Genomic DNA, 23,374 nt, shown 5'->3' with positions numbered 1-23,374 from the left:
CTCCGGCACCTCACCACCTCTCCCTCACCGGGCACCTCCTGCCTCGTTAGCAGCACGTTAATTACCGGCAGCAGGGAATGAAAACATGTGACAACCGGGAGCGCCCAAGGTTTGAAGCCGAGGCCAGAAGGAAACCGCTCCCCCCGGGGCGGAGGAAGGGGGTCGCTTCCCCTCCGGTGCCACCCCCCCCCCCCCCCCGAGTGCTGCGCGGCTCTTCGGTAGATTACGGCGGCACGCCAGGAATGCGCGCCCCCGCGGCGGGCCCGCGCGCACCCGCAGCCGGCGGAGGCGGGCCCGGCCGCCCTTTGTCGGCGGCGGCGGCGGCGCGGGGCGGGATGACATCATGAGAAAGTGCCGGCCGGGAGCGGCGGCGGCCCCGGCAGCGGGCGCCGCGGGGCGGGGAGCGACGAGGCGGGGAGGGGCGGGCGGGCAGGAAGGAAGCGCCGTCGGAAGCCCCCGGGGGTGACAGCGGCGGCGGTGGCAGCCCGCTCCCCCCCCCCCCCGCCCCGGGTCGCGCCGCGGGCTGGGCGCGTTAGGCGGCGGGGCAGGAGGCGGCACGCCCCTTAGGCGCGTAGCCCGGGGCGGGCGGGGAGCAGGCATCCCCGCGCCGCCCGAGGGGAGCGGGCGCTACCGAAGCCCCGTTCCCGCAGGTAGCGGCGGGGGTGGGACCGCGGGGGTGGGCGGCACCGCCTGCGCACCACCACCCCCCCGCTTCCCCCGACCCGGGCAGGTGCGGTGCCGCCCCGCTGCGGAGGCGGGAGCTGCCAGAGGTGGCGGCCGTGCCGGTGGCCGCCATCCCGTCACCGTTGACCGGTCAGTCCCCTTTTGTCTTGGCGGGACCGGGCGAGCCCCTGCGCCGAGATCTGCCCGATCCGCCTGGTAACAGCCCGGCGCCCCCATTGGCTCACGCTAATGGCCGCTTCCTGCGGCCGCGCCGCCCCGCGCCGCCCGCCGGGGGCTCCCCCGGGCCGGCCCCGCTCCCTCCCCCCCTCCCTCCCTCCCCGCCGCCGGCACCGCCCGGGAGCCCCGCGCCCCGCCGGGCAGCTTTTATGAATGAAACCCCGGCCTCGTGCTGAAAGGGAGAGGGGGGTGGGGGGGGAAGGACACACACCAAACCGAGCCCACCCCAAGCGGGAGGCACCGGGAAAGCGAGGATGGTGGCGGCGTGGGGGCTGCGTCCCTGCTCCTGGGCAGGGCCGGGTGATGTGGCTAGCGATAAATGTTTGGGGGCAAAGAGCTGGCACGATCCGGACCGGGACTGGGCCCCCCAAGCGCTCTCCCAGCACCCCCAGAGCGGCTGCTCCCCAGAAAGGTGCTGGGGGTGCAAGCACATCCATTAAATCGGATTCCCCAGTCGCACATCGCGGGCAGGCCGGATTCCAGTCTGGGAGTACGGGGTCATGGCGTGTTTCTGCATTAAAAATTAAAACTGGCCAACTGAAGTTGTGGAAACAGAAGCGCGTGTCCTGTGCGGAGGGACGCGGGCAGGGGACGGCTTCCTTCCCAAGAAACCCTCCCCATTCGCCCCAGGGGCTGTGGCGCACCAGGGAAACTGAGATCCCCATGGCTTCCGACGTCCTCCCGAGGGACGAAGCCAAAATGGAGACAAACGGTCAAGCAAAGCGGTAAACTAGGAAAGATGGGCAGATATTTCATGCAAAGAGATTACGTAAATGCACCACTGTGCAACAGCGTGCCCTGTGATCTTTGGCACTGCTTTCCCCGTGGGTCATGCAGGGGAGATGCCGTGTAACTTTGTGTGGCATGTCTTCCAAAGCATGTCCTCCATGGCATGTCCTCCACGGCCATGAGACCCTTCCACTGCCCTGACGCCTGCTGGCGATGCTGCCGCCAGTGCCGTCCCACCGATGAGGTCTTCCTGCACGCAGGTGATGCTGAAGCGCCGAGGCTGAGGAGCGGGTGGGCAGATGGCAATGTGACCCCCAGTTGATGGCCTTCCCGCTTCTCCCCACTCCACTTTGGAGCAGGACAAGTCATTTCTCCCCCGCAGTGGGGCATCGGCTTGATCTCTGGTGTCTTCCAGCTGGCCCCAAGCTCCCCTATCAGCCCCTCAAAAAACAAGGAGTTTAAAAGAGACTTTTTTTATTAGAAACAAAGCAAAGCAAAGTGTTTTCAGGTACGGGCAGTTCAGCCAGGGAATGGGAGTTATTTACGGTGGGGCCCTGCGTGTCACGCGTGGACAGGCTGTCCTGCCAGCACGGCGTGTCGGATGAGGCCCCAGCAGGCTCCGGCGGCTGCCGGCACCTCCCTCTCCCCCCCTTGATTCATCTCCCTTTAGGTGCTGGAGGAAGCTCTGGCCACCATTTTGCTGCTCTGCTGGGATATTTCTTTTCTGGGTGGCTGTGCGCGGTGGGGGTGGGGTGGGGAGGGGAGCGCGGCCTGCCCGGCGTGCACTGCCACCGACGGCGGCTCGGATTAGCTGTCACCCTGTCTCCTGCCACCTCTGTGCCCCTTGTGGAGGGTAAAACCTTTAAAGTGAAAGGAAAGACATTAAAATTAAAAAAAAAATAAAAAAAAAATAGAAGAAAGAGCACTATCGTGACAGAGGTGGGAGACCCCAATTCCTTTAAAACTTCTGGTGCGCAGCAGAACGATCTAGCCTGGGAAAAAATAGGTCTGAGGAAATGGGAGAAAGCTTTCCCTTGGGATCAACTACAAAGAGCTGGAGTTCAGGTTGGGAGCGCGCCTTTTTAAACGACGCCTGTTGCAGGTACCCGTGGGTGACAGCAATAATAATAATTGATAAGCAAACAGCGATGTGCTGGTACGGCCCTGCTCCCCCTCCCCAGCACCCCCCAGTAAAATAATACCAACCCAGTCTCCTTGTATTTATATCCCTGCGTGTCTGTGTGTGGCCTAGCCCCATTCATCATTTGGCTCCCACTGCAGAACTCGCTCCATTTTTAAAATTATGCATGATACACTGAAGAGACAATTTGGGTTTCCCCCACCTCTCCCTTGCCCTTGAAGAAAGCAAGCCCTTGTCTCATTTGCATTTGCATTAAACCCCTGCTCTCTATAAGCTAAGCAAAGGGGAAGGACTTGAAGCCTATGGGATGGCTTTAGGGCTCTGCCCCTTGCTTTTGGCTCTCTCTCTCTCTCTTTCTCATTCTCTCTCGTGCTTTGATCTCTGCTTAACAACAGTAACGTCACAGGGACTATACAGGAGAGTTTTGTTGGAAGTTAGAAAGTTCTGCAGCCTCCAGAGGGCTGTAGCGGCAGTAGCAGAAGCAGCATCCAAGGGACTCCTGGAAGGGGAAGAGAGCGAGCGAGCGACTGACTCAGTCCTGCTGCAGAAAACTGACTCGAGGACGACGGAGGCAGACATGGAACATCAGCTGCTGTGCTGCGAGGTGGAGACCATCCGACGAGCCTACCTAGATGCCAACCTCCTCAATGACAGGGTGCTGCAGACAATGCTGAAGGCGGAGGAGACCTGCTCGCCCTCCGTCTCCTACTTCAAGTGCGTGCAGAAAGAAATCTTGCCATATATGAGGAAAATAGTTGCCACTTGGATGTTGGAGGTTTGTATCTTTCCGGGGATTTTCTTTGCTCCGGCACCGAAATGAATTAAGCCGGAGAGCTGCTCCCCCATCTCCTGACACCCCCCCCCCCACCCCCCCCCAATCTCCTCCCGAAATAAGTTCCCCGGCGCGGCACACGTTGCTCTGGCTCCGGAGACGCCCGCCCGCACCGAGGCGACCCGGGCCGGGCTTACCATCGCCGCCGCCGTTATTGCCGCTTCTTTATCCCCGCTGCAGCGGTCGGGTCCCGCCGCGGAGAAGCGGCGGACGACCGACACCCACCCCCGCTTCCCTCCATCCCCCCACCCCCCCCGGTACACCGCGTCGGGGGGCGCCCCGGCACCTTCCCCGGCCGTCGGGGCACGGCGTGTACCGGCGGAGAGCACCGGGCCGGCGGTGCCCCCCGTCCGCCGCCCCGCCGGGAGCGGCCCCGGCCGCCGAGCCCCCGGCCGCGCCGTGCGGGGCCGCCGGGAAACCCTGCCAGTTAATTTTTTCGGGGGGGGGGGGATTTTATTTTAAATTAATATCCTTGTACACGTATGCAAGCGGCTGCCCGTGCCAGTATTATGCGCCATCTTTGTTCTTTTATTTGCAAAGCAAAAAGTGTTTATTAATGGGGAGAAAAATTAAGAAAGTCCCGGGGAGCCAGCCAAGGGTGTGTGTTGCGGGGGGGAGCGGGGGAAGGGGGCCGGGGGAAAGGAGGTCGGGGGCCGGGGGACCCAGCTGGGGCTGCGGGCAGGGAGACCGGCCGGAGGGGCTCCGGCGTTTCTTGGGGGGAGTTGCAGGGTGAAAGTTTCTTTGTTCAGCGCGAAGAGAGGCTGGAGCTGTGGTCACCCCTCAAAGGCACGCTTGTGCTGCGGCGGCGATCGGCAAGGTCGCCTGGGAAAAGCCAGTTGGAAAGGGCCTCATCCCCTGGCGGGACACGTCTCGGGGGGCTCCCAGAGGGAGCCCCAGGAGCTGGGCTACATTTTCATGCCTTTTCCGAAGCCCTGGGCGCCCGCGATCTATTTTTAATTAATTTTTGAAAGCGCAGCGCCCTGCCTTGCTCTGGGAAATGTCGCGCCCGGCTGTGCTGCAGGGCGAGAGAGGGAGGCGGTGAATTTCACTTCGGGGGGCCTCCCCGGAGCCCCCCAGCAGGACCATCGGCACGGGGCTCGGTAAAGGACCCCCGCCGCTTCATTTTCAGCCTTTTTTGAGAGCTCGAATGATTTTTTAAATATTTTTAAATATTTTTTGAAAAGATGACGTCTGGGGAAATGAGGCTGGACGCCACCTTTGTGTCTCGACCAGAGAGGGGAATCGGCAGCACAACGGCAAATTAGATGAAAAAATAAAAGCGAAATAAATAAAACTGGGGGCAAGCCCGGCTCTGCACCCCGTTCCCAGACACGGGGGCTCGCATTTTCCTCCGCTTTCCTTTTTCTTTCTTTTTTTTTAAATTTGTTCTAGGGGCTGCAAAGATGGGGACAGACGTCCTCATCGATTCCCCCCCTTCCTACCCCCCCCAACACTTTTTTTACCATGAATCGCCTGCGGATTTTTTGACGCCACATTTCTCCCCATTTTGCCACTCGTGACTTTCTCTTTCATTTTCTTTGATGTCTCCGTTTTTCCCTTATTTATCCCGTTTCCCCCCAACTGCATTTTCCCCCCTCGTCTCCTTCAACATTGCCCTGCAAAGCCTGGGGGCCGAGAGGGGGGGGGAAGACGAGGGCGGCAGGACAAGCCCAGCTTTCGCCTATATTAAATTATTCTTCAACGATCTCTCTCCTTCTTCCAGGTTTGCGAGGAGCAGAAGTGCGAAGAGGAAGTTTTCCCCTTGGCTATGAATTATTTGGACAGATTTTTGTCGTTTGAACCCCTCAAGAAAAGCCGATTGCAATTGCTCGGAGCTACCTGCATGTTTGTGGCTTCAAAAATGAAGGAAACTATTCCTCTGACCGCAGAAAAACTGTGCATTTATACAGATAACTCCATTAGACCCGACGAATTACTGGTAATTTCACGTTTAATCACCTCAGGAAAAAAATAGAAAATAATAAAAACCACCAAAAACGCCGATTAACGAGCCCCCCCCACCACCACCACCACCAGGGGAGGGCGAGGAGGGGGCTACCTCCGTGCCGGCGCCGGGTGGGAGTCTTTCCCCGCCGCCGCAGGGCTGCAGCCGGGGAGGGGAGCGGACCGGGGCCGTGTCGGTACCAGCCCCCCCCCCCGCCCCCGCCATTCCCGCTCCCCCCGGTCGCCCCCCGCTCCCCCGGGCCGGACCCGCCGCCACCGCGCAGCGAGGGCGCCCCCTGGCGGCCCCGCAGGGGGGCAGCGGCGGGCGCTTCCCGGCGGGGGGCGGCTCGGCGGCCCCCGCCTGAGCCGGGGCTGGGCAGCGGGAGGACCCCCCTGCTTTTTACACACACACACCCCCCCCGGCCTCACCATCCCCGGCCGGGGAAGCGGGCTGGGCCGAGGGCTGACTCGCCCAGCTGCGGATGCTGCTGGTCCGAGCGTGTGCGAGCCGAGCTAACCGCATTTTCCCTCTTCTCCTTCCTCTTCTCTTCTTCCCCCTTCCCTCCCTCTTGTCTTTGCAGCAAATGGAGCTGCTTCTGGTGAATAAGCTGAAATGGAATCTGGCTGCAATGACCCCCCACGATTTCATTGAACATTTCCTTACTAAAATGCCTCTGGCAGAGGACACCAAGCAGATCATCCGTAAACATGCTCAGACTTTTGTGGCTCTGTGCGCTACAGGTATGAGCCCTGCACGTTAAGCGAAGCGTGTTTGCTCCCCTACACGCACCTACCCCCCGGCTTGTAAAGCTTCCCGTAGCTGTGGTCTAAAGCGAGCTCCCAGAGCTGTGGGGAGGTAGTTTAAACCCCGATTATTGCCCCTTGTTGTTTGCAGAAGGTGGATTACTTTGCAGAGGTAAGTTTTGGTGTTTGTTTCTTTTTTTTTTCCCAGAAGATAATTTTGCTTCTGAGTTGAGTCTGTGGTGTTGCCAGGGAGGGAGAAACACCCCCCCCCCCCAATTTTTGTAGCTCAGCCGTGGCACGATTTCTTCACCTCCGTACGCCGGGTTTGATGTGGGGGCTGCAAAAGGCTCGCCGCCCGTACGGGGGAATCCCTCCCCGCGTGGATTCATTCTTAAGACGGTTTTTAAAAGGCGGAGGGAGATTTTGCTTGTGTGAATAGCTCGGCGCAGGGGGTTTTAAAACTTCCCTCTTCAAGTTGCCTCTTCCCCCTACCCCTCCCGCCCCCCCCTCCCCTTTCCTCGGTGGCTGGTGGATTGGAGGAGGGCCACGCGGCGCAGAGGCTTTCCTGGCACCGGACCCAGCCGCTGCCATCTGCACCCTTCGGACCACGTGCTGCGCTGAAGCCATGTGCGGGGCCGGCCTCCAAAGACGCCGACTGTTGGCTAGGCCAGGTTTGCAAAGGCCTGATCTTTGGTTTCAAGGGCACCGTGCGTGCACGAGCGAGCGAGCGCTGGTTCTTTTGAAGTTCCATGTTTGCATGTGGACTCTGTGTGTGTATGCATTTGTACATGTACCGGCTTTAACCCGCTGATCCCGAACGAGTGGGAAGGAGGAGGAAAAAAAAAAAAAAAGGTTGTAGAAGAGTCTTTTCTGTTCTCCAGATCTCGAGATCTCACTGTTCCCACAGGACAGAGTGGAGGAGCAGGGACAAAAGAAGTTCTAGAGGGAAGATACTCTGTTTAAACAAAACGTGTTCGGCGCGTTTTTAGTATGGCGAGACCAATCCAGGGATGGCAAAAGAATAAGGAAGAAAAAGCAGCCAAAGCAAATGATCCTTTGCAGTAGCACGTAAAGAGGAATGCCAGACACTCCGTTGACACTGATAAAAACTTAGTGTAAAGGAGATACAGTGCTTTAGTAAATGTTAATATTCGGTGGCAGCGTGTGCTAAAAAAAGAGATTGAGCCTGCAGTTGGACTCGAGAAGAGGTATCCACGCTTGAAAACCTCGGTGGGATGTGTGTGGCCAGTGGCACAAATTAAGGTTGTGTAGTTTATTTTCCAGAGATTGATTTGGTAAAAAGATCGAAGAAAGATTGCAGGCGCTCAGAAGAAGAATTTTATTTCACGCAATCTGCCTTACTGCAAGGCCTAAAGATAGAACGACCAAGCCATAAAAGAGAAATTTATAAATGCTGGCATTGCTCTTCATCTTGGGCCTAACATCAGCATAACGGGTAGTTCGTAAATTAGATTGCCTGGAACAATGCTCGGTGTTCGGAGCGCTACAACCTTCCAACAGCCTTCAAAACTACCTGCAGCAACATTTTGGGAAAATCAGCCGTTAACTCTCCGTGCCAGATTCTACCGAGATAAGGCTGCTGCGACTCCGAATGCGTGATTTTGCTAAGTTTGAAGCTTCCTCGGCTGCTAGCTAAAAAGAACAGCTACTCGGCCTCCCCTTTGGATATGGGGATGTTTAACCTAGGTTGTTGTGTTGGCAATGACAGGGATGAAAACAAGAGTAGTTCAAAGGTTGGAGACTTGCTAAGAGTCCAGTACTTTGATCTACTGTCGGTGTTGTTATGTTTCTTTTAGGAAGCACATCCAGAGCCTTTATTTAACACTGCTACACACCACAGCTGGAGAATGGATCAGTAAATGAGAACCATGTTCTGGGAGTTTTACTTAGCTTTTAAAAAAACAGTGCTGAGCTCACCAGAATTGGGGCCCTCTTCAGCTCCCTACTGAAGTTGTGAATATTGCCTGGGGAAAGAGCGCTCAGGAAGGCTGCCACTACGGCTCTGTATTTTTATTGTTATTTTTGGATGTCAGGGTTTTCTCTACCTCTTGCTTTCCTCATGACTTCTTTGTTGGCTAGTGAAGATCACATGTGGCTTAAGTAGCATCTGGACTTTGCTTTGCTGTTGCTGGGTTGTGTTGTATTTCCCCTTGCCAAAACGAACCTAGACGGGACTGCAAATGCATGGTGCTGCCTGGATGCTGTGGGGCCCAATCCAAAGTCCACTGGAAACACTGACACTCGCTTAAGTGGCCTCAGGGGCAAGTGCAAGTATGTCCTCTACTCGGGGATACGTGGGCCTGTGTCCTCTGCTGTAAAGGAGGGTCTCCTAAGAAGAGACGGCAAGATAACGCTTGCTTAGAAAAGAAGAACCTCCGCCAGTTGGCTTAGGAGGGTGAAGGCTGTGGAAGTGTTTGTAGATGAGTGTGCAGAAGGTTAAGCTGCAAGGTGAAGTTGAGGGGAATTCCTTCCGAGCTCCCTCCGCTGGCTAGTAGAACTGGATTTATTGGATTAGGTTTAGTTTTGAAAAATCCATTTTCACCAAAGGATGTCTTTGTGCTGTGGTAGGTTTGGGAGAAAAAGAAAAAAAAAAAAAAAAAAAAAGAAAAAAAAAAAGAGTAAAAAAATTTACCAGGGGTTGTTTGAAGTTAACACATAATTGAGCTTAATGAATGGGGCTTTGGCATGGCCGAGCAAGGCAAGGAGAGCTCAAAAGGAAGCAGGCCTCTTTTGGCCCAAGTTAAGACCAGCGTTGAGGGAGAACTGCAGCTCTATACAAGCATAACAATGAACAGCAACAAATATTGGAGCTTCAGCATTTCATTATGTTCCTCTGGTTATCAAAACATACCAGGATCCTTTTATATTATTATTATTGCTGTTATTATTGTTGTTGCTTTCCTCCTCGGATGGAGAAAGAACGATCCCCCTTTGAAAACAAGCGCGTTACAATTCTCCTATTCTCTGGCCTTTATAAAATTGGAAGTCTCAAGGTATGTGACCAGTTGGAACCTGTTGCATCTTGCAGCAAGTGATTTATGTTCGCAGTTTTGATTTGCCTCAATGAAAAGATTTTCATTCATAGCCCCCAGCTCTCCAGACGGATGGAATTGCTGCTCCATTTAAAAAGGAAAAGGGGTGACTCGCCTTGTTAGGAATTTTTTTTAAAGCGCTGCAGCGCCTATATGCCTGCTTTGTCCTCCCTTCAGGGTGGCTGGCATTCTTCTCTCTCCTCCCCCTCCTCTCTCTCTCTCTCTCTCTCTTTTTAACAACGCTGAAGTTGTTTATTCTTTTTGGATGAAGTCTCAGATAGGCTACTGGGGATGTGTGCTTCAATTGATGGGGCCCCCTACCCCATTGTGGCTGTGTCAGGTCTAATTCATCTCACCGAAGCCCCCTTGTTCCTGAGCGCTCAATAGCGCAAGATGAGGCGATGGAGGCTGACAATGATGCCACACTCTTCACTTGGGGGCATCCAATTACAGGCGAGAGGGGCCCCCTGATTAATATGCTGAAATTAGTGGCCTCTGCCACAAATAATTCCTTGTTGAGTTGCAACAAAAAGGCAGTCCATGCTGCTTGTCTGGAGTGGTTATAGGGACAGACACAAACTGGTCATTTAAACTTCATTATCACTTTTCCACCTTGGAAAGAATGAGGGTGTGACTATGAATTCATGTTCTTGTTTACTGCTCCATTTAAAAGAAGAACGCAAATATTAATCCCAAACGTGATCCTGTCGGGACAGACTCATTAAACTGACACATTTTGGTCATGTTCTGTTTGTGTGGAGCTCAGTAAATAGTGGCGCGACCGCGCTGCCACCGTACCCCTCTGAGCGACCCAATCTTGGTGGAATTCGTGCTTGCCTACTGAAATCCCTCATTCCTGAAGTCTACCTGCAGCTGTCTGTCAGGATTACAGTGAGGGGTCTGGCTTGGGAATGCGTATAGTGTCGATAAGCAGACTGGACCACTTTGATTTTGGGAATGACAGAAGTTTGCTAGAAGCTGGTTGTATTTATATATCTGCCCGGAAACGGGGCAGATTAGGAAAAAGGGACAAACTGGATTTATTTTAAGCCTGGTAACGTAAATGAGATGACTGTAGATAAAGTTCGCCTTTCCGCCGGCAGTGCATCACCAAAGTTTGGCCACAGTTCATTGTATCAGTTTAATTTTGAAGGTTCATAGAACGATGGGTGAAGTGCCCCTTTGAAGGTGGGTATTGGTCTGGGCTGCAGTGGAGTGTCAGAGGTATATGAATAGATTGAGAGAGAGGACTTTCCCAGAGTCCCAAAGTCTTCGGTTTCACTGGTGTAAAACATTTACGCAAAAGTTATTTTATCATAATAAAGTAGATGCATGATTTAATACTTAAACTGTTCCACCGAGCCCTCTAAGCTGCCCGTTCGTTTGATTTCATTCAAGGGTTTGACAGATGGTTTATATTTTTTCAACCCGGAGGAAGTTGTATTCTGATAGAAGCTGAAGGAATGTATCTCAGGTTCTTGTGTATAATGTGGCATTTCCCTTTCTTCCTCAAAAAATTAGACGTTTACTTGTGCCACTTACTTCCTTTGTTTCCCGTTCTCCTCCAAGGTGCACGCTGCCACGGATCAAACGCATTCCTGTTCTGCAGCAAGAGTCTTAGCATTAAAATGTGGATTATTTTATTATTAAAAAAAAAAAAAACAAACCAAAAAAAAAACCCAAACCAAAACAAAAAAAAACACCACCAAAACAAAACCAAACCGAAAACATGCTAAATGGCAGAGATAGCCCCTGGAGGAATCATGGGAGTGGCTTTGTGGAGAGACCTACAGCAATGCAGTCTGGAAGGGGGCCCAGCCTCTTGTCAGCATGGTGTCACATCAGAATGTAACTGATTGTCCGCCAATTCTTGGGACCCCCGTCACTTAGTTATGCCACATTTACATTAAATCCCTGTTGCCAGGATGGATGGCAGCCACTGACAAGAGACTAGGTTGAGACAAAGCATTTTTAAGATGAAACCTTAATTTAAATATGGATTATCTGCCTCCTGACAGGGTTAAGCAGCCTTTCTCTTTCTTTCTTTTTGTTGATGTTGTTGTTCATTAAAGCTATATTCCTTTGAATGTCAGTGCAAAGGTTTCTGCTTTAAAGGGCCCGAGGACTCCTCATTGGAGCGCACCTCGGATCTGATCATGCGAAACACTTCAGAATGCCAACAGGTTTTCTCAGATGTATAGTGCCATTGACCCCACTGGCGTTATTCACATGAGCAAAGTATTTTAACGTTGGAAGAATGGGGGCCCCGCTTATGATAAAAATACCTCGGAGTGATGAATGGCCTCCCTGGCGTAGCGCTGGGAAGGGCTGCTCGCTCCAGTACGGTTGCTCGTGTGGGTAAGTGTTCACAGGTTTGGACCTGTAACAGTTTAGAGCAGGAGGCACCTTTCTGCTCACAGCTTTCCCTACCTTTTCGGACGCAATAGTTGGCAGCTGAAGCCAGGCTGGTAGAAGAGCGTATGTGTATGGGCAGGCTTCTCCTAAAGCAATCATTTCAGTCTTTTTTTTTTTTCTTTTTTTTTTTCTCTCTTCCTTCATACAGATATTAAATTTATTTCAAACCCACCTTCCATGATCGCAGCTGGCAGTGTGGTAGCAGCTGTGCAAGGCCTGCATCTGGGGAACACTAACACTTTCCTCTCCTATCAATGCCTCACACATTTCCTATCACAAGTTATCAAATGTGATCCGGTAAGTGACTCTTTCTTTCAGTTGATCTGCTGCCTTAGAGTTAAGAATGAATGCCTGCTTACTGCAGAGTGGCTGATCTGACAGTAAATCTCGATAAAAGTCAAGCCTCCGAGTGGGGTTTTCGAACTTGTTCTGTTGTGTCCATCCGAGTTACATTGCTGTCGTTACATCCATTAATAATCGGTGATTACGCTGCTGCACTTCACTGATAGGAATGCCACGTCCAGCTCCGGTGGCTTTGTAGCTGACAAAGCAAAAGAAACCCTGCATCCATTTAGGCTGCGTTTGGTTGTAGGTAACTAAACCAGGAGTCTATGTAAAACCAAACTTTGAAAATAAGAGGAGGAAATAGTCACGGAGACCTTGTGGTATCTCTGACCTTATCTTTGACCATTCTCGAGGCCTTTTTATTGTGCCAAGTGGTGTGAAAAAGCCTTTCTTAAAAGAGTTCTAATGATCTAATTTGGTTTATTACGTGCTAGACCTGCACAGTAGCTGGTATTGAATTCCTTTTCGGAACAAATGCTTGTCCCACGACTTTCTGACGAGGTAGATGGTCCTCACAGGACTCTCATTTTGCCCTGCAGCTTCCAGGAGATGCACATCAGTAACTAGTGAGCAATAAACCTTTCATGAGTGAATGGGCCAGGAAGGGAGCCTACAAGGAAGACCTAAAGTCAATGATCCATGTCATAATGGTGTGTGAAGTTGGGGCAGAGTTGAGCTTTGTTTTGTAACAATGTGGAAGACCAATAAATAGATGCTTTAAAAAGGTTCTTGTGAGGTCTCCAAGCGCCGGACAATGAGTCAAATAAAGACAACTCTGTGGTTAGCGGCAGAATCTTTGGGATGCCGTTAAATTATTTTACATGTTAATAATTTAAATACATAGAGAACTGTACTAGTCCAGACGCTGCAAAACTGCTAGGTTTGCGTAACTGGACTTTGTTGACCGGACTGAGTGATTTCTGGAAAGATGAATGCACCATAATTAATTATTCACAAAAGAATATTTTATTTTTGATAGACTGTGTGAAACAATTGCTGACTAGTATCATATCTCAGCTTATTATTTTGATCCCCTTAACAATGCCTCAGTATTGAGCGCGTTATTTTTGCCATTTATATTAAAGCTAAGAAGCTCAAGTAATATGGATCCAGTGCTGAAATGTTAAATACTGTAAGAACTTCAAATCCTGCAGTACAGTGCTGCTCAGTTTGGTATGTACGTGTAATGCTTTTAGTCAGTTCGGGAACAACGTGGATATTTCACCGTATGGTTGGCCACTATCCAGTGTGAGATATCTGAAGCAGGTACTGAGGAAAAATACTAGGCTCGCTCTCTGCTCTGACGGTGTCTGATTCAAACAAAAACCTTATTTGATCATTCCTGATACAGAGCATTGAGGTAGATTCTCTAACATCTCTGAGAAGAACAGCACACCCGTATGTGACTTGACTTAGTTGATGACAGAACTCTTGGAAAAGAAAAGAAGGTGGTTTTAGCAAGAAGGAGAATCCTTGCGTATGTCTTTTTTATTGTCCGGAGTCATTGCAAGGCCACAATCTGCGTAACCCGAATTTAAGAGCTTTAAAAGGAAGTAACTCCCCTCCAGCTTTCACTGGTAAATACATTCCCGTGTTAGAGCAGCTGGAGTTAGAAGTTCGGTTTTTGTATGGGTTGCTACAGAAAATAAGCATCATAGAATTATACCTACATATGTGTATATTGTGTTTGTAATGGAATAAAGGAACAGCATTTTTCACTACTATGAGTAGAGAAAACTGCTCGGCTTCATACACAGCACGATTCCCCTGCACAGGGAGCTTCCCGCAAGACCTGCCTATGTAATCCATGGCGCCAAATGCTCTTCCTATTACCTTATCTCACTAGCATGTGTATGAAGTTTGTTACTCCACAGCGATGGTTCCCCTTGTCGGACCGCACAAATGAATACGCTTGATATTGGATTGTCTGGAAATATTAAAGAGCACGCATTATAACATGGCCAGCATTCTCCCTGATTATCTATTAGCTAGAGCAGCTGGGCTGTTGGATTTCAGGTTATATAATTACACTTTTTTACCTTTAGTCTCAAAGAAAGCTGAATCTAAAGTAAAATGAATATCACCTGATTGGAATTCCTTTATGGTTCATGTTTACGTTGGTAGGAGTCCAATTTCCCATTTTGCCTTTGATCAGGGGTAATTAGAAGTCAGATAATCACAATTAGAATGTCTTGGGCTGTCTTCCATCGTTCTATTCTTGACCCCATCATCCAAACAGATTGAATTTTACCTGACATTCATTTCCAGGCCAGAAATTTGCTAAACTAGATTAGATTGGGTTTCCATGCTGTCTGTTGGTACATTGGAATTCGTCTCCTGCCTGCCCCTACTCAGAGGCACCTTCAAACATGTGCTTGTTATCCACAACGGGTCGGGCGGTAACAAAGGATTTCCAAGCAGTTTCTTTTTTGTTGTTGTTTGTTTCCTTTAGCATCTGACCCTGGAGTCTGATCATGTCTACTGTGTGTGTTAAAGGTATTTGACCACATCAGTTAAGCTAGCAAGTCTTTTTTTTTTTTTTTTTTTTTTTTTTTTTTCCACTGAGGAGCTTAATTAATCCAGGAAGGGTTTATGACCTTGAACAAACTGTGGGCATTGAAAATTTGGGTAGTGAAGCAGAAAAGTTGTTGGGAGAAGTTAGCAGAGTAATGCTCAAGTTTTGCATTTGCTGTTCGATGTTGAGGAGTACTGATGAAAAAAGCTTTGCTGAGGTTGTGGACAGTGAATGTTACATTTTGCAGTTATTTTTGCTAGCTCTAATACATTCCTGCAGGCAAACTATTCATCTAATAAGAAGTGATCTGAACAAAAATGCCTGAAACATTAAAAAAAAATTGTTCATTCAACTGTAGCTTAAGACATAGTCTGTTCATAATTGTGAAGATTATGTTTAAAAAACATACAACATGCTGTACTCTTGAGAATCTCACAGGGGAAAAAAATTTCTGTGGTCAAAAATTACCTTTAAATTACATAGTCCTATGTGATTATTCATGACTGGACTCCAGAGGGAGAAGAATAGGTATTTATAGAAATTCTTTTGAATGGTTTTAGTTTTCAGAGCTCAGACATGCTATATGCAAATGGTAGGATTAAAGAAAAAAACCCCAAAACAACAAAACCTCCATGAAAACCCACGAAACACCCCCTACACCCCCAAAGAAAAAGCAAACAGGGTTTGTTTTGCTCAGAAAATAAATGGGCTTTCAGTTTGGAACACTGAACGTGCCACCGTGTTAAAACAGAATTATCCTCAGAAGTGCCTGGATTTGTTAAAACTGAAAATACGTAAAGCCGTATCCTGTACTACTCTTTAGTACATCTAATTCCAAGTGTGACTGAGGTGCGTGGTACAGGACATGCACGTAGAAGCCCTACAGTCAGGATTGATCCGTCATATCTTGAGAAGGGGCGAAAGGACTTCATAGAGACCTTATTGTGAAGGCCAGAGGTATGTAGGAGCCAGAGGCATGATGACTTTAGGATATGAGGCGTTTCTTTTTGTCATTTAAAACGCTGTGTGTCTCTGTCAAGAGGAAATATTACACTAGGGTTTAAACCAGAAAAGGTCATAGGTTATGTGTTTTCAGTGAGCTGTAACTGATGGTCTGATCTGCTTAGAGGTAGGATTAACCTCCCTCTCTCTCAGAAAGGACTTGCACAGAATTGTTTGCTTGGGTTTCTAATCTTATTTTACCCCAAATGCCATGTGCCCTTATTGGTGGCAGAGGAGATTCTTGTGGTAGTGGAATCAGTGAAAAGCTGGTAGATCACACAAGAAGCCTCTGAATGAAGGCAGAATTGAAACTGGGAAATAAAGAAAACAGCAGGCAGGTCACCCTCTCAGGAAAACAACATTCATTCTCAGTCATGCACATCCTAACACTTTTGACGGCAATTTATCATGGAAGACTGGGTTCACCGCAAGGGCTAACACATGTCATAGGTTAAATCAGAAAAGGCAATACTGAAAGGAAACTTCAAAGTCCTTAATACACAGAGTTAAATATGTTGGGGGAAAGCTTACGATGTTTGTTATAAAGATATGAGTAAACAGCATGCTGGAGGAATTTTGGCAAAATGTAGCGCGATTGTTTTGCCTGTTTACGGCCTCATTTGTGTCATTGCAATGGCTCTGAAGAACCCAACCGTAACGTGCAGACAGTTGAAGAGGTTGAGCTGACAGGCCTTCTCCAATTCTAACGGCTGCGGATCGATAAGTAGAGTCGGACATATCTGCTCATGGTATGGTTTAATGCCTGGGGGAGGTTACCTTTCCCCACAGGAGACGGGATCCTGCGTGGTGCTTGATGCTTTTAATTCACACGGAGGTCTGTGCAAGCGGCGAGGCCCTTGCGCCCTCCCGCACACTCGGCAGGATCGTGTGCGCAGTCAGCTCCGAGAACATGCTTTTGAGGCAAGGGAAAGAGATCTCAAGGTGAACGCAGTGGCAAACAGAAAGCTTGGCAGCACTTTATAAGGCATGGTTGCGAGGATGCTCAGCGGTGCTTCTGAAAGATCTCTCCATTGTGGGGTCGTACAGTCCAGTACATTTTTCTATTCAGACGTTTTCCAAGCGAGAGATCACTTAGCTCACTTGAGCTGCCCAGTGCTGGACACAGCAGCAGCTGGCAGGTAACTTTAGGCATGTATATCTAAAAAAAAAAATATATATATATATATATATATATATGGCACTTCTATCTAAGAACTTTATATTATCAGAACTCAGCCTGGGAAACTCACTGTTTAGACCATCACTTCTAGTAGACGGTACTGCTAAAGCGTTTCTGTGATAAAATGGGAAATCAGGCATCAGCAATACTTGGAGCAACTCTGACTCCCGCCCAGTTTTATGCCTTTCAAGTCCGCGTGTTTTAATTTTGATTGATTCACGCTGCTGTCCAGTCAGACTGTTCCTATTTTTCGAAAGGTATAAAGGACAGTGAAGGTAAAAGATGGTGTGGATGGACTTTTATAGAACTGCTGAAGTAGTAGTGCAAGCTCTAATATCCTCCTGGGTCAAGGTCCTGCCCAGACCTTGTTGTGGACCTATGGCCTGAGACTACCAACACAACCAGTCATGGTTTGTCCAGAGGACCGTGTATGGAGGTCCCTACCGTGGCCGTTAAATAGAAGATAGTAAAAGTTAGTTGCTGAAGTCTGGATCCAGGCTAGCACCCTGCAGAAAAGGGGGTAGCTGTCACTATTTGGCGTTTCTCTTGCTCTTCCCACACTCCTCTCAGTCTCCTGCCCTTCCAAATAACTTGATTATATTTCTCTTGCTTTTTCAAGAAATGGTATTTGGTCTGTGATCTTATTGTTTTTCTAAAGGACCCTGGGTCTTTTTCTCCTTCCATTCAATCTTCTCTAGGATTGTTTACGAGCCTGCCAAGAACAGATTGAATCCCTCCTTGAATCCAGTCTACGTCAGGCACAGCAGCACAACGTATCTTCAGAAACAAAGACTGTAGAGGATGAAGCAGACCTTTCCTGCACACCTACTGATGTGCGAGATGTGAACATTTAAGAGGACTTCTCCTAATGGGTTTGCTTGGCAAGAAAAGCAAAGAAAGGGCATCTGAGAAGGAATCGGCATCAGGATCTCCCCCCCAGAAACCCTTTTCTCCAGGACATTTTTATACCAGAAGGGAAAACCAGTCTCGTTATATTTTTTTCTTGCTCTGTCTCCCTTCCATCTGTGACTTCAAACAAACAAATAAACAAAAAATACCCCAAAAACTGTCTTAAAAAAAGAAAAAAATAGTATTTGCATTACCCCCAGGGGTTTGTGCTACAAAAATAGAGGATTTTATACAATAATAATCAACTAGTTTTTATATTAAAGTGTTCTTGTCTGTATGTTGTAAAAATAGGCATTAACACACAAAATGTCTCCAGGGGAGGTATTAGATTTGATTTCTTACATACAAAACAAACCAACCAACCATTTTTAAAGTAGAAGAGGGTGTTTTTTTTTTTTTTTTAGATAGTAAATGAAATATTCTTTTTTTTTTTCTTTAAAAAAGCATAGCTTTAACGCAGTTCTAGGCTTTTCTGTATCTTGCTTGCTTATGCATTTAGTCACTTTATAATTCATCTGTAAATGTTTATTTTATTTCCTTAGGTTTTTTTTTATCCTCTTCACCTTATAAATGGTTAACGTAACCCATAAGTTAGTGTATGTTAGTATGCAGCATTATTATATGTTAATCTTTTTTTTTTTTTGGTGCCTGTGGATTGCCTGTGCATAAGGCATTTGTAGGGTTCCAGCTTAGCGTTGTTGGGAAAGGCCAATGTACTACTCATACGATACTCTATTATAAAGAGAAACCGAAATAGTGACATAATATATTATATTTTTGTAATCTTCATATTTTTGTAGTTACCTGTGTAAAATGCTGGTCTGACCCCACAGATATTCAGCCTAACTATGGTCAGGTTCAATCCACAGTTTAGTCTTTTTTTTTTTTTTCGTTTGTTTGTAATATTCTAAAACCATTCCATTCAAAGCACTTTCAGTCCATTAGATATAGGAAATACATTCTTTTATTGTGTGGGAATTTTTTTTTAATGGAATGGTTTGGAAATATATTAAGTGCTTGTTCGCAAACTTGGAATTGCAAAGCAAGTGCATTTAACTATGGTGTTAGAGGAGAGGTGATTTTTTTTTTTTCCGAAGGTTGTGTTCCAGTGAGAGAAATTGCATTCACCAATTGCCAGGATATCTTCCTATCCTTTTCTATAGAAAAGTTGAAGTTTAGAAATCCTTTGGTGCCAACTCATCTTTATAAATTAGGGGGCCTTAAAGGTTCACATATAGGACACATAGTTTAAGGATTGTCGCTAGATGTTTTACAACTGAAGGTTTTTAAACACTAAAATATATAATTTATAGTTAAGGCTAAAAAGAATATTTATTGCAGAGGATGTTCGTAAGGCCAGTATGATTTGTAAAATAATGCAATCGCCCCTTTTTTAAAAAAAAATAATCTTTCTACCCTTGATGTTGCAGTTTTAACACAGCTTATTAAAGAAAAAAGGACACGCTTCAAAGAACAACCCCGAAACAAAGCAGTCTGTTTGGCCCCTTCCTATACATTTTTCAAAAGCAGTCTAACCATGAAAACGCCATAGTTAATAGATACGAAAATTGGAGTACTTGAAAGAAGTTCTTATTCCAGTATATGCCCCATTTTTTTATTTAGCTACAAATAGAAAATTTGCACATCTTGGCTATGTATCTTTTTATTATTATTTTAGAAAGTAGCTGAAGGGACGTGGACATAGCTGTTGAAGTTGATGCTCGAGGAGAATGTGATGGTGAAACGTATGTGAGAAAACTGCCGCTAAGGTGTTGATTGTAAAAAAAGAAAACAACAACAACAAAAAAAACAACAAAAAAATGAAAAAAGAAAAAAATCTTAAAATAAAAAAAAAAAAAGAAAAAGAGAAAAGAAAAGGAGTGGATGCTCCATTTTTATTGAGCTGCTATGGATAAATTCCCAGCATGGTTTGAAAAAAAAATTAACATTGCTTTTCTGTATCTTTGTCATTGTGTTTTGCTGCTATTTTGTGGATCAGTTTGTTTTTTTTTTTTTTTTGTTATACAATGTCATATACTGCCATGTTATAGGTTTTAATTTTCTCATAGAAAATTATATTATTGACATCATTTTTTTTTTTTTGTAGATTTTTTTATGTGATCAATTTTTACTTAATGTGATTACTGCTCTATTCCAAAAAGGTTCCTGTTTCACAATACCTCATACTTCAGTTAACCATGTCTAGACCAGGTTTTAATGTTCGTACACAGTGCCTCATAGTTCTACTGCAAACGAAAATGCATCGAACGTTATTCTGAATGGGTCTCGCGATTTGCAACTAGGTTGCATTAACTTAAAAACAGCAGACATTTCAGAAGATCGAGTAATGTCAGTTTTTTTGTTGTTATGCATTTTATAAAGCTGGATTCTTTGTCTGATCTGGGGTTTATTATCATAGTAGTTTTAAGCTGTGTTATTAGCCACATTGATATATGAAAGGTGCATTATAATATAACTCTTGTATGCCACCTGATGTGGTTTCCCATCGCTTGGGACACATCATTTGGTATGATAGGTTATCTTCTGGAACTCTAAGTATTTTGTGTGTTTAATCTGTTATGATATACTAGTTGTTTTTTTGTTTTGGTTTTTTTTTTTTTTTTAATTATAGCATAATGCTAATTTAAAAAGCCTGTAAATCTCATAAATAAGCCAGCTAACAGAGTTGTATGCTGAAGAATAATCTAGCTGTTGCCTGTATGCTGCTAAACCAAAACAGAATTAGAACTCATTTTGAGGCAAATGCAGTTAAGATCCTACATAGTGCATAAATAAAGCATTGCAATGCTACTAGCAGTCGCAGGACCCAGGAGGACTGGATACATTCTGTCCAAATTTCAGGAACATTTCTTACTGCTTACCTCATAAAACACTTCTGTTCGTGGCATCTCTGTGTCTCTGAACCAAACATGATTCTTGAGTTAGTGCTTGTTGGTTATATTATGTGTTACACTGAGTGGCAGTGTGTATTGCAAATTTCCTTTAAGATATTGTATGTACTAAAAGGCCAAATCCAGATTAAGTGGGTTCATGTGCCAACAGAGATGCTTTATTTGTCACATTATTATAACAATCTGTAGTAAGCAAGCAATTCAGATTTGTACATTTTTATATTGTACTTATTGGCATCACTGGTCTGAAATGCACATTTTCACCAACAGACCTGTAACAGACAAGTTTCCAGCAAAAAAACTAAAGTCTAGAAATAAAATTGGTAAAACCCAACGTCTGCTTGTTGTCGTCTCTTTCTTTTTTTTTTCTTTTTAATTCATGAATGCTGAAGGGTAGTAACTACCTGATGCGATGGGTAAACCACATGACATTTCTGGTTTTGACTCTGTGCTTTAATAGTTGGCAATGCTGAAAACCTTTTGTTGTTATTTTGGGGAACTGTAGGCGTTTTTAGCTCTGTGACTGCCTGTCCCAGTAACGTGTATTTTTAAAAAAGGAAAATTTTTTTTTTTTTTTTTGCTGAAGACTTTCTTTTAAACATCTAAAGTAACTGCTCGGAGTAAAACACCGTTCAGTGGTTCTTTTCAATACAAGTAAAATGAAGTAGGTGTTGGATGGTAGAGAATACTTGTTTGTATTTATTTATCAGTGTAAGGTTTTGTGTCCTAGAATACCTTTACAGAAGATGGTTTGTTTTAAAAGTGGTAAGGTGAACCCGCCGCCTTCTCTTTTCCTTCCCCTCACGCACAGCTTTTGCATCTTACTCTTGTATCACTAAGATAATAAGGAGAAAAGCAGAAAAATGTAAAAGCCTGCTAAAAACAGGTAAAGAAGAACTGGACCTAGAAGGACAGAAATTAGATATAAAGTGTGTCCCAATTCACATTGCGAAATGTCTCTGGAATCTGGGGGTGCGTATTATCAATTACTACAGGAGCTTGAACGTGGCACAGGCAGCTTGTTCTTAGTGGCGAATGGTCAAGCTGCTAACCTATGCATTTGACTATTTACCCTATGAAAATACTTCTGCCTTAAAAAAAAAAAGGATTACATAAAACATCAAGTGCTCGTCTCTCCCGTCGCAAATTAGGAACCTAGTATCTGCCTCCTGAGTTTCTCATTGAGTAAACTTCACATGACAACTGATTCTGTGCAGTGCGTACAGCAAAGGAAATGAAAAATGAAACTCCCAAGTTAACACCGAATGTGTTAATTAAAGCCTAGTGCAAACTAAGTTTGTCTCAGGGCAGTTACCAATGGTGGGAAACCATCTGCATCAGCGGAATCCCAGTTGAGCCCGTATTAGCCTGTCAGTTTCCCAGTCATTTCAGACAGAAACCTGACCCACGTGGCCTACCCTAAAATCACAGAGCAGGCAGGTGAAGCAGCATCGGTACGTGCTGTGATCTGTAATTTTTTCCATTCGAAATCGGGAGCTCCTCAACACGGTGAAGTTACACTGGCAGGCAGCGAAGATTCAGCTAGCAGTGAAAGATCTTGACTAGATTCACAACGACTTTAAAGACAGATCAAGCCAGAGCTTAAATTGGACTCAACTTGGTCAAGACAGACTCGTTTTTTCCACACAGATCTTTTAGCAGTTTTCTGCAAAATTTCGGCGTATTTTAAAGAAAAAAGAGGGGAGAAAAAAAAAAAACTCACTTTTGTATCACTGATGGCTAACCCCTCTGATTTTAAATGTTTGAAAATTGAGTGAAGATGTATTTATGAAATGTTGATTTGGGACAAAAACATTTTTGCTGATAGAAAAATGAAAATGATTCAGTGAGAAACGTAAACCTGCGTGTTGTTGAACATGTTAAGTGGGTTTTGCCTTTCCTATCTGTTTTATAAACTCTATTAAACCGACTGAAGTGTTCTGTGACTTAAGTAGGTTTAATCCCACATAGTCAGCTCTGTTATTTACATTTTCCTTCTCTCAAACATCATCTCTAAATGCAGACTACTAAATTTGAATGTTGGGTGAACTATGCCAGTATTACTCACATAGCAAAGGGCAGAAAGACAAGAATGTAGCAAGAAAAACAATTTACTATAGGCTGTAAAAAATATGCATGTTCAGCTAGGCTATGCTGTAGCTTATTGAAGGGAAAAATACTGTATTTTCTTACATCAGATTGAGACGTGTACAGAGACAAACCTCCAAAAAACCTCCTCAATTCCGTTGCTGAATTCATACTGATTGACAACCTTTTATGAACACTTAAATTCACATACTCTTTATTAAAGAAGATCTGTTAAATGTAAAAACTCGGAATCCCCTTACATTCAAGCGTATCTGGCATTTTAAGTGATAGAAAACTCCAGAAGGTAGAGGAGAAAGTGAAGCTTGGAGCTATTATTTCAAAGGAGTCACAGGAATGACCCAGGCATGTGGGCTAGATACTCTGATAAAGATTCCTGGCAACGTCACTGAAAAGCTACAATGGGACAAAGGCAGTAAAACTATAAATGATGGCATTTTAATGAATTCCTGCCAGCATCGTTTTATGGGAAATGTATCTCCTCAGACAAACACGGTATTTTTACGATCCCACAAATATAATTGATAATAGTAATTGCATTGGCATGGCAAACATAGATTCCCATCTGGCTTTTGACGTGAGTTCCACACAATATTACAATCAAATGATGAGAAAGGGATTGCAAATTAGTCAACTGGGTTGCACCG

General features: G+C 46.2%; 2 protein-coding genes across 2 annotated transcripts in view; one reads left to right on the top strand and one right to left on the bottom strand.

Annotated features, from left to right (window-relative positions):
- The first annotated feature begins 2,924 nt into the window (after positions 1 to 2,924).
- Positions 2,925 to 18,219, top strand: CCND1 (cyclin D1). The gene is made up of 5 exons (XM_063334696.1): positions 2,925 to 3,545; positions 5,326 to 5,541; positions 6,128 to 6,287; positions 11,907 to 12,055; positions 17,499 to 18,219. The coding sequence occupies exons 1-5, from the start codon at positions 3,078 to 3,080 to the stop codon at positions 17,652 to 17,654; spliced, it is 1,149 nt and encodes a 382-aa protein (XP_063190766.1). The 5' UTR covers positions 2,925 to 3,077; the 3' UTR covers positions 17,655 to 18,219.
- Positions 7,112 to 23,374, bottom strand: part of LTO1 (LTO1 maturation factor of ABCE1) — a 31,464-nt gene continuing 15,201 nt past the window's right edge. The window contains exons 5-6 of the mRNA XM_063334697.1: positions 10,886 to 10,946; positions 7,112 to 8,870 (exon numbers count right to left, since the gene is read on the bottom strand). Of these exons, the coding sequence (XP_063190767.1) occupies positions 8,815 to 8,870; positions 10,886 to 10,946 (117 nt within the window). The 3' untranslated portion in view covers positions 7,112 to 8,814. The remainder of the gene's footprint in view (positions 8,871 to 10,885; positions 10,947 to 23,374) is intronic.

This window comes from Chroicocephalus ridibundus, chromosome 4 (genome assembly GCF_963924245.1).
Source record: "Chroicocephalus ridibundus chromosome 4, bChrRid1.1, whole genome shotgun sequence".
Classification (NCBI taxonomy): Eukaryota; Metazoa; Chordata; class Aves; order Charadriiformes; family Laridae; genus Chroicocephalus; species Chroicocephalus ridibundus.
This window is presented reverse-complemented; position numbering and strand designations above follow the sequence as displayed.

Bases quoted from the DNA above. Each gene is read 5' to 3' on its own strand.
- CCND1 (XM_063334696.1), top strand. From the start codon at position 3,078: ATGGCTTTAGGGCTCTGCCCCTTGCTTTTGGCTCTCTCTCTCTCTCTT. The intron at 6,288-11,906 runs GTATGAGCCCTG...TCCTTCATACAG, and splicing joins TGTGGCTCTGTGCGCTACAG to ATATTAAATTTATTTCAAAC. The intron at 12,056-17,498 runs GTAAGTGACTCT...AATCTTCTCTAG, and splicing joins AAGTTATCAAATGTGATCCG to GATTGTTTACGAGCCTGCCA.